The 15,991-nt window shown below is 44.3% G+C and overlaps 1 protein-coding gene across 5 annotated transcripts in view; it reads right to left on the bottom strand.

Annotated features, from left to right (window-relative positions):
* Nucleotides 1-361: 361 nt before the first annotated feature.
* The window catches only part of SH3TC1 (SH3 domain and tetratricopeptide repeats 1), a 65,107-nt gene continuing 49,477 nt past the window's right edge, over nt 362-15,991 (bottom strand). For all 5 annotated transcript variants that reach the window (XM_063135754.1, XM_063135757.1, XM_063135758.1 and 2 more), the window contains 4 exons: nt 12,196-12,318; nt 11,844-11,994; nt 2,852-3,048; nt 362-1,152 (listed from right to left, as the gene is read on the bottom strand). In XM_063135754.1, coding sequence (XP_062991824.1) covers nt 895-1,152; nt 2,852-3,048; nt 11,844-11,994; nt 12,196-12,318 — 729 coding nt within the window. In that variant the 3' untranslated portion in view covers nt 362-894. The remainder of the gene's footprint in view (nt 1,153-2,851; nt 3,049-11,843; nt 11,995-12,195; nt 12,319-15,991) is intronic.

The raw sequence follows: 15,991 nt of genomic DNA, 5'->3' as shown, positions 1-15,991 counted from the left end.
GGGCAATCTTTGCTGTTCTGGAATTTTCAGGTGTAGTTTATAACTGCAAATGTACAAGAAACACTAGTTATTGCCTGTTCAGTGTTTTTCCCCCCTGTTGATTTTTTTAATGTGCTGCTAATGCAATTTCCAAAGCAAATTGCAGGTCGCCTTGAGAGAGGAGTTCGTCATTACTTTTTATCCCATCTGCAATATAAGGATAATACTGGACAGTTTGTTCTTCCCCTTTTAGTTTGTCACTTGTATACAGCAGCCCCGAGTGTGACCTCCTTCCAGGCCAAATCCCACACTCAATTACATTCATACACATCTCCTGTTCCACTGACTTGCTTGCAGACTGGTTTCACTTTTAATTTTTTTTTTTAAAGTATAATTCAATTCTGCACATGAAATTAGAGCATGGATGCCCGTGTTCGATGCCAGCCTTTATTTCTTCAGCCCCATCAGCCACAGGCTGCATGGCAGGAATGCACAGCCCTACTTGTGAGCAAGTATTTCCCAAACAAGTCCTAGAACATTTGTATTAATTTGTATTAGAGCATGAGACAATTTTAAACTTAATCAATCACCATGTTTATTATTCCAGTTAATTCCTGCATTTAATCATGTTTTACCTTTCCTCTGTTTTCAACAGTTAAACAGTTCCGTAACTGTATGATGAAGACAGATGGTTGACATAGCTCTATAACAACATTTTGCCCAAATTTCACTGGAGCTCCTGTGGCTAAACATTGGGGGCACACAGATCCATGTTTCTTTGCCTCAGAGCAGGGGAGCGCTCAGGTGCCGTATGGATCATCTACCATTTCGAAATCTACCATATACGAAAGGGCTTGTTGAAGCAGGGCCAAACAGAAGCAAATCTCACCAGCATTGGATGCCCCGGTGCTATTCTTACATGATATTATTATTCACAGGGGCCCTTGTTGCCCTCATAGACTGATCAGGGCATAGATTTATTCTACGAATATTAAGCTCCGTTGCAAAGGCTCTTGCCTTTTGATAGAAGTAGAGAGACATCTCTCGGTCCACGAGGAAGTTGTGGTAGATTATTGCAAGTCTTGTGTAAATCTTCAGTTGAGCCTTTTTATTCCTCAAGTCCATGGCAGCTGCAAGGGCCAAATTATAGTAGCCAGCAGCATCAAAAGGATCCTGAAACAGTAAAGCAAGATACAAGGCACTGTGCAATTGTGTAGTATGAATAGTTAATAATAACGAAAAATGACTGTCGCTGCTTGCAGGCAGCAGCGCTATAGAAAGGTGAAATAAGAAGACATTTGGATTTAAACACGGGACTCTGCAGACATTAATATTCTGGAAGAGGATATGTTGTTGTAGCCTTCAATAACTTTGTATTAACTTTGCCTTGAAATATTAAAAGCAAGCAGAAGAATACTGTCAAGACAGGGGGAAAACAGGTTCAGATACTTGAAACTTTCTACATTTCCCTGACATGTCTCCCTGTGAGTATAGTGAAAAGCATTTTCTTTTATACTTTATGCTTTCACTGCAGCAATTGCTGGCCAAACACCAGTGTACTTAGGCTGCTCTGTGAAAGTATGAACTATCTCTTAAACTCAGCATTACAAAAACATTGCCTTTTATCTTGAAACAAAAACAAACATGCCTAAAACCAGGCGTATCCAACATCTTCCTCTCCCTGCCTCCACCCCCACTTTGGGCTTCTCTACACCTCGACGCCTGGCTCCTACAATTGCGTTCCTTCCCGGCATCTGCATGGGAAGGAATGCAAGTGCGAACTTTCCTGGTCTTTAAAGGCAATTCCTCCCCCACTTTTTTATTTTATTGTATGTATCTGCGCCAATACAGATAATAAAAATTTTAAAAAGTGGGGGGAAGAACGAGGCAGCCAGAGGAGGACGCAAGGGAGCAGGGACTTGGGTCGAACCATCTCTCTTCTCTCTGGCTGCCCATTCATCCCCCCCCAATTTTTATTTTTATTACCTGTATTTGCCCCTTTTTAAACTTTTTTAGGTGCGGGGCTGCCCACAGCAACCAATCGGGGCACCAACGCTCTGCTGCCAAAAAAGTCGGGGTAAGTCCCCAACTTTTTGGGAGTGGAGCTTCCAAGGTTTGCCCCCAGATGGCTTCACAATGGCAGCTGCGTCATGTAGATGACCTGCCACTACTGTGAAGCCACCCTGGAGCAAACCCTTCGTGTAGCCCCAGGTTGTTTCTTCCACAACTTTACCAGGGCTTCTGCTTCCATATTCTGCTTTCTGCACCTGGAAACATCACTTCTCTTTTAAAAAAGCTATTCTTCAAATTTGAATCTAAATACAGGAGGTCTGTGGTCTCAGAGCCCCAACATGTCTACTTTTGACCAGCAGCTCCCTCATATGTTTCAGTCAATACACAAGTCCTTGCAAAGAAATGACAAGGGGATCTGAGGGTGGAAGAGAGGCAGCAGTCACTAGGGAGATGCCTACAGAAAATTTTTATCCAACCAATCATGGATGGAGAACCGGATTCTCTACAGATTTTATTGAACTCCAACTTCCATCAGCCTATCCAGCAATACAAATAATCAAGGGATGGTGGGAGTTGTAGTCCAAAATCCTCTGGAGGGCCACTGCTTCTCCACCCATGCCTAGATAGTGAATACAATAGTCTGAATCATTTCATGCAAACAAACAAAACATTTTTAAGACAGCACCTTGGAAGCCACTTTTAACTTAGGATAATGGGAAACCACCCACCCACTTATGTAATAACAGAATATAACTATCTGTTATAAATCTGTGTCTTTTTCCTCAAGTATATTCTTCAAAGCCACATGAAGCTAAAATATATCCCATATTTAGATATCAATTCCATCCAGGTGTCTTACCTTTAGATCATAGAAAGTAATGTCTCCAAGAAGAAGGTACACTCTTACATAGTATAGGGCTTCCTCATCAAACTCCAGAGGTGAGGGACAGAGGGACAAGGCTTTCAAGAAGAAGTGTTCAGTAAGTTCACACTGACCTAAATGATGGTGGATAACGGCTAGTCGATGATACGCTATTCTTTCATTTAATTGATTCCCTAATAAGGTAAGCAAGAGAATATGCATGGAGATCTAAGATACAAAAGACTGAAACAATACAGTATTTTTATGAGAATATATAGAGGAATAAGGCCTGATTCACACATGCTAGAACTTCAATATCTCCTTAAAACACAAGGGACATATTCAGCCACATAAGTTAATAATAGGTTGACGACCCTGTTCTCTCTCACAAAGTAGCTCAGAAAGGAGTGTTTTGTAGCTTAAGTGTGTGTGTGTGTGTGTGTGTGTGTATGCACTTGCGCACTTAACTCTTTCTCCACCAGCCAGAAACTTCTCCCTCACCACCAACACAGTTGATTGGCCCCACCACAGGATTCAAAAAACACATTTGTGAAGTAAACGCACACACACCCTTTTTGGGGCATGATGAAGCCATGGATTTAGGACAAGAGAAGGGAGCTCTTTTAAACTGGTCAGTTGCACATTATAATACAGAGAGGTATCAATATCACATACACAGACAAGTACATAGACTTCCCTTTTTACATTTAAAAGACCCCACCCTTTCCGTACCACACTACTAGTTTGGTTAAAGGTACGGGTAATTGCAAGGTGGAAACTAGGGCTGATACAAATATCCACACACACTATGGAGTTTCTCCAGATTTGGGAGGTGGAGATGGGATGCTATGGGCGGGCATGCAGTTGAGCAAATCTAAGAATATAGAGGCTTTATGACAGCCGCAGGAGGGCCTATAGCAAATAGCCCTTTAGCTGCAAAGTTGTTTGAAGCAATCTTGCAAATCCAACACTAAAGAGAACACTCTTTTCCCAGGATACTATTCCAACGTAGGAAAAAGAATCATGCAACTTAAAGAAAAGAATCTTAAGAGGAAAATAATAATAATAAAAACTTGAGAAAAATAACGTATGGGTATTTTATAATGACAAACTAATTGCATCTTGAGATTTAGTTAAGACACTAACATACTTAAACTATCTGCACACACCCGTGAGTTTATAGTCCATTTCAATATTGCAGATTGACTTGATTGAATTTACTAACGCAATAAGATTTAAATACTGTTTTACTGTTGTGTGCATTTTCAGTAGATGGGTAGAAAGTTTTCCTGTATAATATGCAACAGAAAAATCCACAATTAAATGCTTACTAAGAGAAGTGGTGCCCAGATTTAGCGTACCTTTAAGGGTAGATTCAGACTATACTAAGAATTAAGTGAAATTCCTTTGGTATTAATGAACTTGAGAAACAGCCCCAACAGAAAACATAGACTCACACAACATAAGATTGTATTTGGGAAGCTTATGGCTGTTGGACTGTCTCTGCCAAAACCATTTTTCCCCTCACTGAGAGCAGTGAGGAAATAATCTGTTATGTTCTACACTTACACAGACTATTAGTTCAACTCCAAAGAAAAATGAGAAACAAGCAACTGATTCCAGCTGATGTTCCATGTCATCATTTCCAACCAAGAGATGCAGTGTATTGTGTTGCTGACCACACACACCTGGATACATGCAGCCCATGTGAAAAAGCTAAATCCAGGATGCCAGATGGATGATCCAGATGATCCAGTTGCACTAGAAAGTTACTCAGACCTGATTGAGATGTTAAAGGATGAAAGAAGCTGTCAGGAGGAAGCCAAGAGAGCCCCCTGTACATGCTAAGCGACCAAGTGTCCAGTGGAGAGAGCGAGTTGAGGCTGAAGAGCAGGAACTCCCCTCCACGGAACGACATCTGGTCAGTCAGCAAGATCAGCTGTCCTTTTAACCTCAAGTCAAGAGTTTCAGAGTTAACGAGGCATAATAACCCTCCAACGAAATCTGGATGCTCTAAGAGACATTCAGTGAAGAGAAGATATTAAGACAACGCCGTTACAACTACTTTGTGTGTTTTTAACCTCTATAGTTCTCTGAATTGTAAAAATGAAATTTGAGTGTGTGTTATTTCTTATTATACAAGCCCTGCCTTGCATTGCAATCCAAAAAAGAGTCTCAAAAGCATCCCATGACTTGAGCAGGTAAAAAAAGAAAAAAAAGGTATTCAGTTGCATTATTAAGCAAAGAACAAAAGAGTGAAGATTAGAGCTTTAATAGAGAATGGTTTTATGGCTATGGGCAAAGCAACGACCATCAGGAGGGAATCTGTTGCGGAATTTTAGCTGGTTCTTTTGCTATGCCCATAGGTATGAGAAAATGGCCTATCATCCTTAGCTATAGTTCATAAAGTTCATGGCTTCCTGTTCCTTTAAACCTTGTTTTTAATGCTGCAATTGCTTTTGCTTTTAGAGTTAAGTTCATGCAGAAACTATGTGACAACATAGGCGTTGTCCACCCCGGCAGTCAGAGGGTGGAGGATGCCTGCAAGGAAAGATAACCAAGAAAATAACAGATAGAGATGTTTTTCTGTAACTGTGATATCTTCTAGTCAGAGAAGCACTCATACTCTGTACATGCCTAAATGCTTAGCTTCTTATTGGTTGTTGCATTTTCAGAACTGTATTATGATTGGTGAGAAAGTTCTGCCATGGTATCTAAGGGGAACTGACTCTATAAATATGTTGACATTTCCTGAAATTATTGGGCAGTTTCCTCAGACTGCCACCTTGCAGCGCTGCTCGTAATAAACCTTCTAAGGAGAGAGAAATTGTGTCTTGAGAGTCTTTGACCACCACTCAGCGAACCACACAGGAACCCGTGGTTTTGGGTTCCGCCACAGGGGGAAATAATCCCAAAGATTGGGCACAGATGTTCAGGTGGGTGGGTGAATCTAAACTTACAGAATCAAGGAGGTGCTCTAGGACTTTTAGAATAATTGTATCCTTCTTTCTAAAGTTTAAACGGTGAACTGTGGCTTTGTTGTGTGCACAGCAGCAGCCTGGCTGCCGTACACTTTGAAATTGGAACCTCAAATGCTTGAGAGCACATCTTCTCCCTTCTCAACCTGCCCGTCACTGAGGCCATCCGATAGGATTCTCCTGGTAGGTCTGAATGGACCTATGGCCCAGTTGGAGTCTACCCAGAATAGAGCTTTCAAGGTGGAACTCCCTGCCACTGGAGGTCAGGCAGGCACCAGCACTGTGCTGTTCTTAGCAACTTCTGAAGAAACCTTTATTTCAACAAGCCTTCCTCGATTGACCAGCCATACTTTTTACTGGCATTTTTTTTTTTTACAAAACTTTTAATATGGTGTTTCATTCTTTTCATCTTTAATTGTTCACTGCTCTGGAATCTGTTTAGATGTGGAGAGGTATATGCAGTTAAACCTCCAAAAAAACAACAACAAAAAAACAACAACAAGATTATGGCAACCAGCTTGATTGATAACTGGCAAATAGAGGGAGAAAACGTGGAGGCAGTGACAGACTGTATTTCTGGGCGCAAAGATTACTGCAGACGCTGACTGCAGCCAGGAAATCAGAAGACGTTTACTTCTTGGGAGGAGAGCAATGACAAATCTTGATCAAATAGTTAAGAGCAGAGACACCACACTGACAACAAAGGTCCGCATAGTTAAAGCAATGGTATTTCCCGTAGTAACCTATGGCTGCGAGAGCTGGACCATAAGGAAAGCTGAGCGAAGGAAGATAGATGCTTTTGAACTGTGGTGTTGGAGGAAAATTCTGAGAGTGCCTTGGACTGCAAGAAGATCAAACCAGTCCATACTCCAGGAAATAAAGCCAGACTGCTCACTTGAGGGAATGGTATTAAAGGCAAAACTGAAGTACTTTGGCCACATAATGAGAAGACCGGAGACCCTGGAGAAGAGGCTGATGCTAGGGAAAGTGGAAGGCAAAAGGAAGAGGGGCCGACCAAGGTCAAGATGGAGGGATGATATTCTGGAGGTGACAGACTTGACCTTGGGGGAGCTAGGGCTGGCGATAGCCGACAGAAAGCTCTGGCGTGGGCTGGTCCATGAAGTAACAAAGAGTTGGAAACGACTGAACGAATAAACAACAACAACAAAATAAATACAGGTCCCTGGAAAGTGTGGCTACATGATGACGTACCATCATTCCCACAGGGCAGCCATCTTCCCCCCCACCCCACCCCAGAATGTCCCTGGGGATGAAAGTATGTCATCACATGGTGTTTTTTCCCAGGGGCCTGTAAGGAAGGGTTAATGTTACTGGGAATGGTTCTTTTTTAATATGTTAAATTTTATCATTATGGTCCTAGGAACTGGGCGATAAGCGGCCAGCTACATGGGGGCGTTCTGGCACATCCTGGAACTGCTTGGGGCAAGGCCCGGCCGGCCTTGAGAGAAAATTTACATCTCAAGCGGAGGTGTGAAAGATCTTCGTAGGGAAAGCCGAAGGGAGGGGGGAAGGAGCGAGGGAAAAAGAAACTATAAAGGCTATTCTTGGGAAGGGGGGTTGGTCTGAGCTGGGTGATTTCAAGGCTGGTGATGTATGAGCTGCAACTTAGTTTCTGACTTGCTTCTTCTGGGTTCTCATATGCATGTATGTTTTATAGTTTTAGAGTTTTACTATGCTAATCCCATGTAACCTACCACTTATCCTGAAATTAATTTGGTCATAACCCTCTAAATTGGAGCTGTGTGCGTTTGTTCTGGGGATCTGTGCAAAATCCAGTGGAAAAGCCAGCTTTGCTGGGGCGTGCTTCGTTTACATGGTGGGCAGCGCTGGGATTCGACACAGATCCGGAGGAACAAAACGCTGGTAGGAAAGGGAGAGTGGTGAAGCATAAGTTTGAACCCAGGCTAAGCAAGGTTGAGTAGGCCAGCCAAAGGATGTCTCAGGATCAGGGAGCCACAGCTCCAGGAGAAAGAGTGCTTGGCTATTGTTTGGGCAGTTGGAAAGTTGCGCCCGTATTTGTGGGGGCGGCCGTTTCATTCAAACCGATCATTCCCCTTTGTGTTGGCTGGCTCGGGTCAAAAATACCAATCAAAAGCTGCTGAGTTGGAGTTTGGCACTGCAGGACTTTGATTTTACCATTTCCCACATAAAGGGAAAAGAAAATGTGGTGGCAGATGGGCTATCCCGGAGCTTCAGCCGAGAGGGGGAGGAAGGGGATCGGGAAAGAAAATCCCTGCCCCTGCGTGGGCACAAAAAAGTGAACAAAGGAAGAGGGGTCAATGTGTAAATAATAAAAATGGTGTTGGGTTAGATGGAATTTTTTAGAAATTCCATCTTAAGGTGGAAGGTGTAAGGAAGGGTTAATGTTACTGGGAATGGTTCTTTTTTAATATGTTAAATTTTATCATTATGGTCCTAGGAACTGGGCGATAAGTGGCCAGCTGCATGGGGGCGTTCTGGCACATCCTGGAACCGCTTGGGGCAAGGCCCGGCCGGCCTTGAGAGAAAATTTACATCTCAAGCGGAGGTGTGAAAGATCTTCGTAGGGAAAGCCGAAGGGAGGGGGGAAGGAGCGAGGGAAAAAGAAACTATAAAGGCTATTCTTGGGAAGGGGGGTTGGTCTGAGCTGGGTGATTTCAAGGCTGGTGATGTATGAGCTGCAACTTAGTTTCTGACTTGCTTCTTCTGGGTTCTCATATGCATGTATGTTTTATAGTTTTAGAGTTTTACTATGCTAATCCCATGTAACCTACCACTTATCCTGAAATTAATTTGGTCATAACCCTCTAAATTGGAGCTGTGTGCGTTTGTTCTGGGGATCTGTGCAAAATCCAGTGGAAAAGCTAGCTTTGCTGGGGCATGCTTCCTTTACAGGGCCTTCAAGGCTTTAATTTGTGTGCAAGGCAGAAGCTTGGCTGCCACACACTTTAATGGAGCCATGGCTTGTCTTTTATACTGTAAAAAAAACCAAAAAACTATTTAAAGCCCCCTTGATACTTCAAGCAAAAATAAACCACTTCAAATCTTGAATTTCTTCCTCCTGCCTCTGAAGGTTTCCCTAATGGAAACTGCTACCAGGAACGAAAAGAGGGGGTTGGTCAATCTAATTCTCTCAGTTTCATCAGCTGCATGAAGCTCCTTAAGTCAAGCCAGACTTGTCTCCTTTACACATCTTGTACCAAGTTGATTCAGCCCTAAAAGATGGAACTTGGGATCAGGGCTGGGCAGAGGGGGTGCGGGCAGTGGGGCCAGTTGGCATGGGCCTACAATTTTTAGGGAGGCTACTCCGAGTCCCCCCAGTAGAGTAGAGGCAAAGGGGGACCCTTTGGTAAAGATTTGTTACAAAGTAGCTCTCCTGTGAGTGAGCAATACTGACTCCATTTTGAGTCAGCCAAAAAGCCAAGGTGTCTTCACCCCCCCATCTCCAGCAGAGATGAGACAAAAGCACATGAATGTGGCTGAGAGCAATCACAAAAGGCTAGATCAAGCGATTCAGTTCCTAATAGACTTCATAAAATGCATTCCCCAGAGGCAAAAGTGGGAGATAAAATTAAGCAGAATATGAATGCTGGATAGCAAGAGTGATATCTAGTAATATTTAATGAGCAGTTTGAAATGGGGCCTACATTTCCCATCTGGCCCAGACCAATTACCAGCTTTGCCCGGCCCTGCTTGGGATGATCCCTTCTCCCAATATGTGCCTACCTATCCAGGCCCTGGGATCTTCCTCAGAGGCCCTTCACTGGCTGTCCCCACCAGGTCAGGGGTGGCGAGGGGCTGCTGATAAGAAGGCTTTTTTACGGGGGACACCCTGGCTCTGGAATGCCAACAGGCCCACTTACAGACTAAAGGCCTTCTTAAATAAAATGGTCTTTGCCTGCATCATATTGTAGTGTCGTAACTGAATTATAAGCTGCTCTGAGAACTTTTATTTATAGAGATGACTATAAAAATGCTAAGTAAAAAATAACACGATAATTTTTCAAAGCTGGGTGAGCACTAAATTCATAGCACAGTGTCATTTAAGGATTGCTCAACTGGGCTTAGGTCCTTTAATCCTGTTGTAGCATGTATCTGCTGTGCTCCATTGAAAAGGAATGAAGACTGTGTTGACTTTATGGGTCATGAAAGCCTTACACAGAAATCTCTTAGCTCGCTCACACATGCAAGTTCATCACCTACTGACTGCAATATCAGGTGTCAACTTGCACACATGAATTGTAAACTGCTACAAAAACAGTACAGAAAAAAGAACCAGGGGGCAATATAAAGAGCCAGGCCTCTGCAAGGCCATCCAGCCACCTAGCCCAAGGGGCTCTCTAAACACTTACATGCACACCCACCCCAGGGCTTTCCGCCAAAGCTGCGGAGAAAATGTCGTGGACTTAGCCTGACTTTTTTCTCCGGAGCGAGGCAAGGACGTGCAAGACGGCATCAAGGCACCCCTCACCTCGCTCTGGAGTTGCTGCAGAGGCGTGGCCAGTGGAAGGCGAGCTGCGACTGGTCACCTTCCACCAGGAAGAGGGTGGGGGCGGCTCCAGTAAAGCCCACACTCCCTCCTCGGCATTGGGATTACCCAATGCCACTCCAGGGAGGGAAAGCGCCCTGAGGGCTTCTGAGGGACACGGTACCAACCCAGTGCCATGCAGGACACAGAATAACATGCTCAAGTTACAGGAAGCCAGATTCCAGCTGGACATCAGAAAAAACTTCCTGACTGTTAGAGCAGTACGACAATGGAACCAGTTACCTAGGGAGGTTGTGGGCTCTCCCACCCTAGAGGCATTCAAGAGGCAGCTGGGCAACCATCTGCCAGGGATGCTTTAAGGTGGATTCCTGCACTGAGCAGGGGGTTGGACTCGATGGCCTTATAGGCCCCTTCCGACTCTACTATTCTATGATTCTATGATTCTAAGACACTGCCCCAAGTCCTTCACAGACAGGCAGGCCTTACCTAAGCACCTATAGCTCGAGAAGGAAGATTGTACACTTGCTTCCTGCAGACAACACCCCCACGACAGCATGGCAGCTGCAGAGGAAGCCTCATTAAAATGGTGTTTTAATGTCACAAACTAAGAGAACACAAAGTAGGGCCCCCAAAGATGACATCTGCAGGTAGATAGGCTCAGATGGGGGAAAGGAAATCTCTGAATAGGTTGATGTTGGCTGTTGGCTGTTGGCAAATGTTGGCTGCAGGGGGAATTTCATCTTGTGAAAGTATGTAATGTGCCAGGGAAAAGGTTAAGAAATGCCCCTCTGCCAAAAGTGGCCACATGCCAAACATTCCTTAATGGTGGACATCATGTGCTAGCAGACAAAGAGAAAAACTTTCAACCAATGGAGCATCGAATATAACCTATAACTCATTGAAATTGTGCACCTTAACTTGCTAACCCTGCCCTGACCAATCAAAGGGTTAGAAAGAAACTAACACCCCCTGTGTAATCAAAGCATATATATACTGTGAGGTTCCTTTGTTTGGGGTGCCTCCATTTTGCATATCATCGGAAAGCACCCCGTACTGCAGTATCGGAGGTAAAAACCATGAAGAGCGTTCTCCAGCCTCGTGTATTTGATTAGATATTAACGCGCCGGGGTAGCAAGCCTTTCACCCCTTTGGGGGACAACAATGACGGATCAAAATCCATAAACAGAAATTGCAAGTGGTCTCTTCAAAACACTTTTCAACAATTCATGCATTGGCTGTGTTCGTGTGTCCCAATAAATTAGGGTTTATAACAGGAACAAGCCTAGGCAAGCCAGGGGCTCATGTCATCCCCCACTCCCCGCTCACCCTCAGTCGAGGGTCTTCAGGTTTAAGATGTGAGAAATGAAGTGATTTTTTTTGTGAACCGCCCAGAGAGCTCCGGCTATTGGGTGGTATAGAAATGTAATAAAAAAATAAAAAAAAGATATAAATATGCACATCTGATCTGGCCCCAAGTGACTTTTAGGCACCTGACAGTCAGGTTTCCATTTATTCTCTTTACCTAAATTGACACTGAGCATTAACGAGGCTTGTGCATATCCCAGACACTCCTGGTAGGCCTTCAGAGTCAGCAGCGCTCCCACCAGCTTGTTGACCAGTCGGAGCTCAGCGCGGCTGTTTCTTGTCTTAGTCGCGAGCGGCAGGGCCTTGTCCTAAAATGAGTGCAAGTACAAAAAGACCATTTTGGCTATTACTGAAAAATATGTTTTTATAAGGAAGGTCCTATATCATTACTCCACATGTTAAAGGCATTGGATTTTATTCTACGCAAACCACAACTGCAGTATCATCAAAACCAACATGACTTGCAGTGACTGGTAAAGGGTTAGAAAAATCGAGAGCAGAATACCAACCCTGTAGAAAGGCACTGCTTTTTCCTTTTCCTGGTCTCCATTAAAAAATATGTCCCCTGAAGCTTCAAATAATTCCATTTCCAAATTGGGATCTTCAGTACACAGAGCAGCATTTTGGGCAACCTAGAAGGAGAGAGAGATTCTGTAATATTGGGCAATAAAAATAGTGACCCTCTTAAGTAGAAACACTACATAATCCAGGAAATATTTTTATTCTGTTTTCCTTTTGTGACATACCATTGTATTTAATGCTAAGATTTCTCACTTTTTAGAATCAGAGGCGTTGCTAGTAACCATGGCCTCTGGGATTCATCCAAACATCACACATTGTATCCATATGGATATATTATCTGATGTAATTGCAAACATTCTGTCCAGCTTTTATTCAACTGCATTGGGAGCTACCCACAATACATTCAAGACGTCTTCCTCGGGGAGTCAGTAGTTAATTCAGCTGTCAGGTCTGTGCAGGTATATTAGGGGCAGCCCAGCAACCACGGCAAGTAAGGTCCCTCCACCTGCTTGCTCCTCCATGTGCCTGTCACCCTCCTTGTGAACAGACGTTGCCGCCAGAACGTTCCTCCTTCCTAGGGATTGTCGTGACCAAGGGTTTGCTCTGGGGTGGATTCGCAGAAGGGGCCGGTCCATCTACGTGACGCAGGCGCCATTGTGAAGCCATCTGGGCGCAAACCCCAGAAACTCCACATAAAAAAAGTTGGGTACTTCCCCCGTCTTTTTTGGTTGCGTAGCCAATGGCGCCCCTGATAGGTCGCCATTGGCTGGGCTGGGCTGGACTGGGAAGGAGCTCCAAGTCGGGCTGCCCTGTAAATAAAAAAATTAAAAACGGGGTGGGAGGAGAGGAACGGGGCAGCCGGGAGGAGGCTGCCGCTGCTGCCAGGCCAAGCACTGGGGAGAGGGGAGGAACGGGGCAGCTGGCTCTCCTCCCTCTGACCTCCCTCCCACCATTTTTTAAAAATCTGTAGATGCAAAGGTTCACATCTACAGATAAAAAAATAAAAATAAAAAGGTGGGGGGAGAGGAACGGGGCAGCCAGAGGGAGGAGAGCCGGCTGCCCTGTTCCTCCCCCCTCCTTGGTGCTTGGTCTGGCAGCGGCAGTGGCAACTCCGCATTGGTGCTCCTTCCTGTGCAGATGCCTGGAAGGAGCACCAATTTGGGAGCACAAGACCTTGCAGGGCAGACCTGCCGTCGTCAAGACGGGGGCCTACCTTTGTCAGCAGCTCTGACCACATTACACATTAGAGACTTCCCCCCCTAATGGGTAACAAAAAAGGAAGTTGTCCCTTAAGGAGACTTCAGGGTAGTCCTCTCTGGCCATTTTTCTGTCTGGTGGGTGGGATGGGGCAGTTCCCCCCCCCCCCCCGGTTGTGTGTGTGTGTGTCAGATTATTTGGAGGTACAGGAAATCGTAACCAGGAGGTTACACTCCCTGAATCTTCCAACTTTGCATTTTAGGAAGTGGTTTTGCTTCTACTTTAGTGGACCTCGAAGATATGTCTTAGAGACTAGGGAAATAGGGACGGTTTCATTTAATTATTGGCAAGGGGAGATTCTGTGGGAGAGTCCAACTCAGCCACTGCAAGGAAAAGAGGGTTGGCTGCTGGTTGTCCTTCCCTCCTTTCAGGTTACAGTCTAACCAAGGAAGCCATGGTGACCTTCCTGCCTAAATTTAATTTAATTTATTTTATTTATATGTCATCTTTCCACCAAAAATGGTGATCAGGGTGGCTAACAATAAAATCCAAATTAAAAATAAAATGTTAATTAAAGCATACCTAAAAACAATGAATTAAAACCACAAAAGAAACACAATCATCATCATCCAGCACCAATTAAAAACTTCTTCCAGCTTTTTAAAAGAACTGCTTTTTATTTCTAGGGCAAACATTATTCATCCAGAATTCAATTCTGGATGAATATGCTGACCTAGGTGCTGTCTATATGTTCTGGCAGCAGCCACCTCGAAGCCATCGCAGGGCTTTCCAGAGAAGCTCGGCATTTTAAAAGTTGGGGACAGCGAAAAGATGGAGCAGTAGGGCAAATCTTTGCTCCAGGATGGTGAGTCCTAATAATCTTATCATCTAAAGCAAACGGGCTGAGAGTGGCGAAGAAAGCAATGGGAAGCTCTGGGCTTAAGGTGGGAGGAAAAGAATAAACTATTTTGCTACGTGTAATGGACAATTAGGCTGTAGAAAAGCGGGGGCTTGGAGAAGTGGAGTTCTTGGAGCACTGTCCCTGACGGAGCACGTTATCTTGAAAGGAAAACTTTGTTGGAAGAATGCCAGCGTCAGGAGAGAGTGATTGATGACGATAGCCCCATTTCGGTAATTACTGTTTAATTATGGCAATAATCCCCCGCCGGTGTGCTCAGATGCGTCACGGCAATTGTGCTTGTCGAAAGCGAAACTAAGGGCAGCCCGTAAATAAAGGAAAGATAAAGCCAATTTATGTCACAATAAATAAATAAATAAATTGTAAAGCCGAAGTGGCAAAGAAAACACCCGTCTAATAACACCGCCGCTTGTCTCCAAAAGTTAACTGATTTGAACGGAGATAAAGAGCAGAGCGAGCAGAGCCAAAGAGAACCGAAAATGGCCGCCAAAGTTGGCATGGAGCCAGATACACAGGCTGCGACTATGGCCGAAATGACAGTTTTATTAAAAGGAGTGAAAGATGCGATCTTTGCGAAAATTGAGGAGGAAGCTGGAAAAATAAACAAGCGTGTGGATAAATTAGCTGCAGAGTTGGCTAAGAATGATAAGCAATTAAAGTCTCTTAAATCAGAAGTAGACCAGGTGGGAAAGCAAGTGAAGCAGATGCAGGAGGAGGAGGAGGTTAAATTTGATGATCATGAGAAGAGATTGATATCTTTGGAAGATCAAACCAGGAGATCGTCTCTTTGTCTTCGTAATCTTGTGGAGAAGAAAGGGGAGGCCCTCAGAAAGATCCTGCTACACTGGTTTAAAGAACTGGTCCCAACCCTGGAAATTGGTGAAGAAGAAGTGGAGCATGTTCACAGGGTTGGAGGCTACAGAAGCAGCTCAACTCCAAGAGACGTCTTGCTGAAATTTTCAAATTACTTCAAAAAAGAGCAGCTGATGAGGGAGCTGAGATCATTGGGAGAGCTGAAGTTTCAAGGAGTTCCAGTGCAATTTTATAATGATCTATGCCAACAAACCTTGGAATGGAGGCGCAGCGTCAAGCCTATAACAGCGGAGCTGAAGAAAAGAGCGATATCTTATGCATGGGGGTACCCAGTTTTTCTGCTCTTTTCATATAAGGAGAAATTCTATAAAGTTTTTTTCTTTACAGCAAGGCCTGGAGCTTCTTGAGAGTGTAGGTCTGGGTCCCCGAGACGACGTCGGCGATGGCTCAAAGGAGGAGGATGGTGAAGAAAGAGGCGCAGCAGGGGGTGGGATGTAAATTGGATAACATTGTGATGATAAGCAGTATGAACAAATTAGAAGCCTTGCTAGCTCTGTATTCCTGGCTCACTTCCCCCCCCCCCAAGGGTTAATAATTAATGGCCGGAGTGTTAGACTCACGGGGAATTAATGGGGGGGGGGAAAGATATGGGAGGGAGGGGTATGAAAGGGGGTTTATGTTTTTATGTGTCTAAATTTGCGTCTCAGTACACAAGGGATCGGAAATAATATCAAGGAATTAAGTATGGATAAGAAGATAAGAATCTCAATGCTCAATGTCAAGGGTCTGGGGGCAGTCGTGAAAAGGAGGAGAATTGAATAATTATTAAATAGAGATGGCTCTGACATTATATT

Source organism: Elgaria multicarinata, chromosome 10 (assembly GCF_023053635.1).
Source record: "Elgaria multicarinata webbii isolate HBS135686 ecotype San Diego chromosome 10, rElgMul1.1.pri, whole genome shotgun sequence".
Lineage (NCBI taxonomy): Eukaryota > Metazoa > Chordata > Lepidosauria > Squamata > Anguidae > Elgaria > Elgaria multicarinata.
Note: the sequence above shows the minus strand (reverse complement) of the source record. Positions and strands in the feature narration are given on the sequence as shown.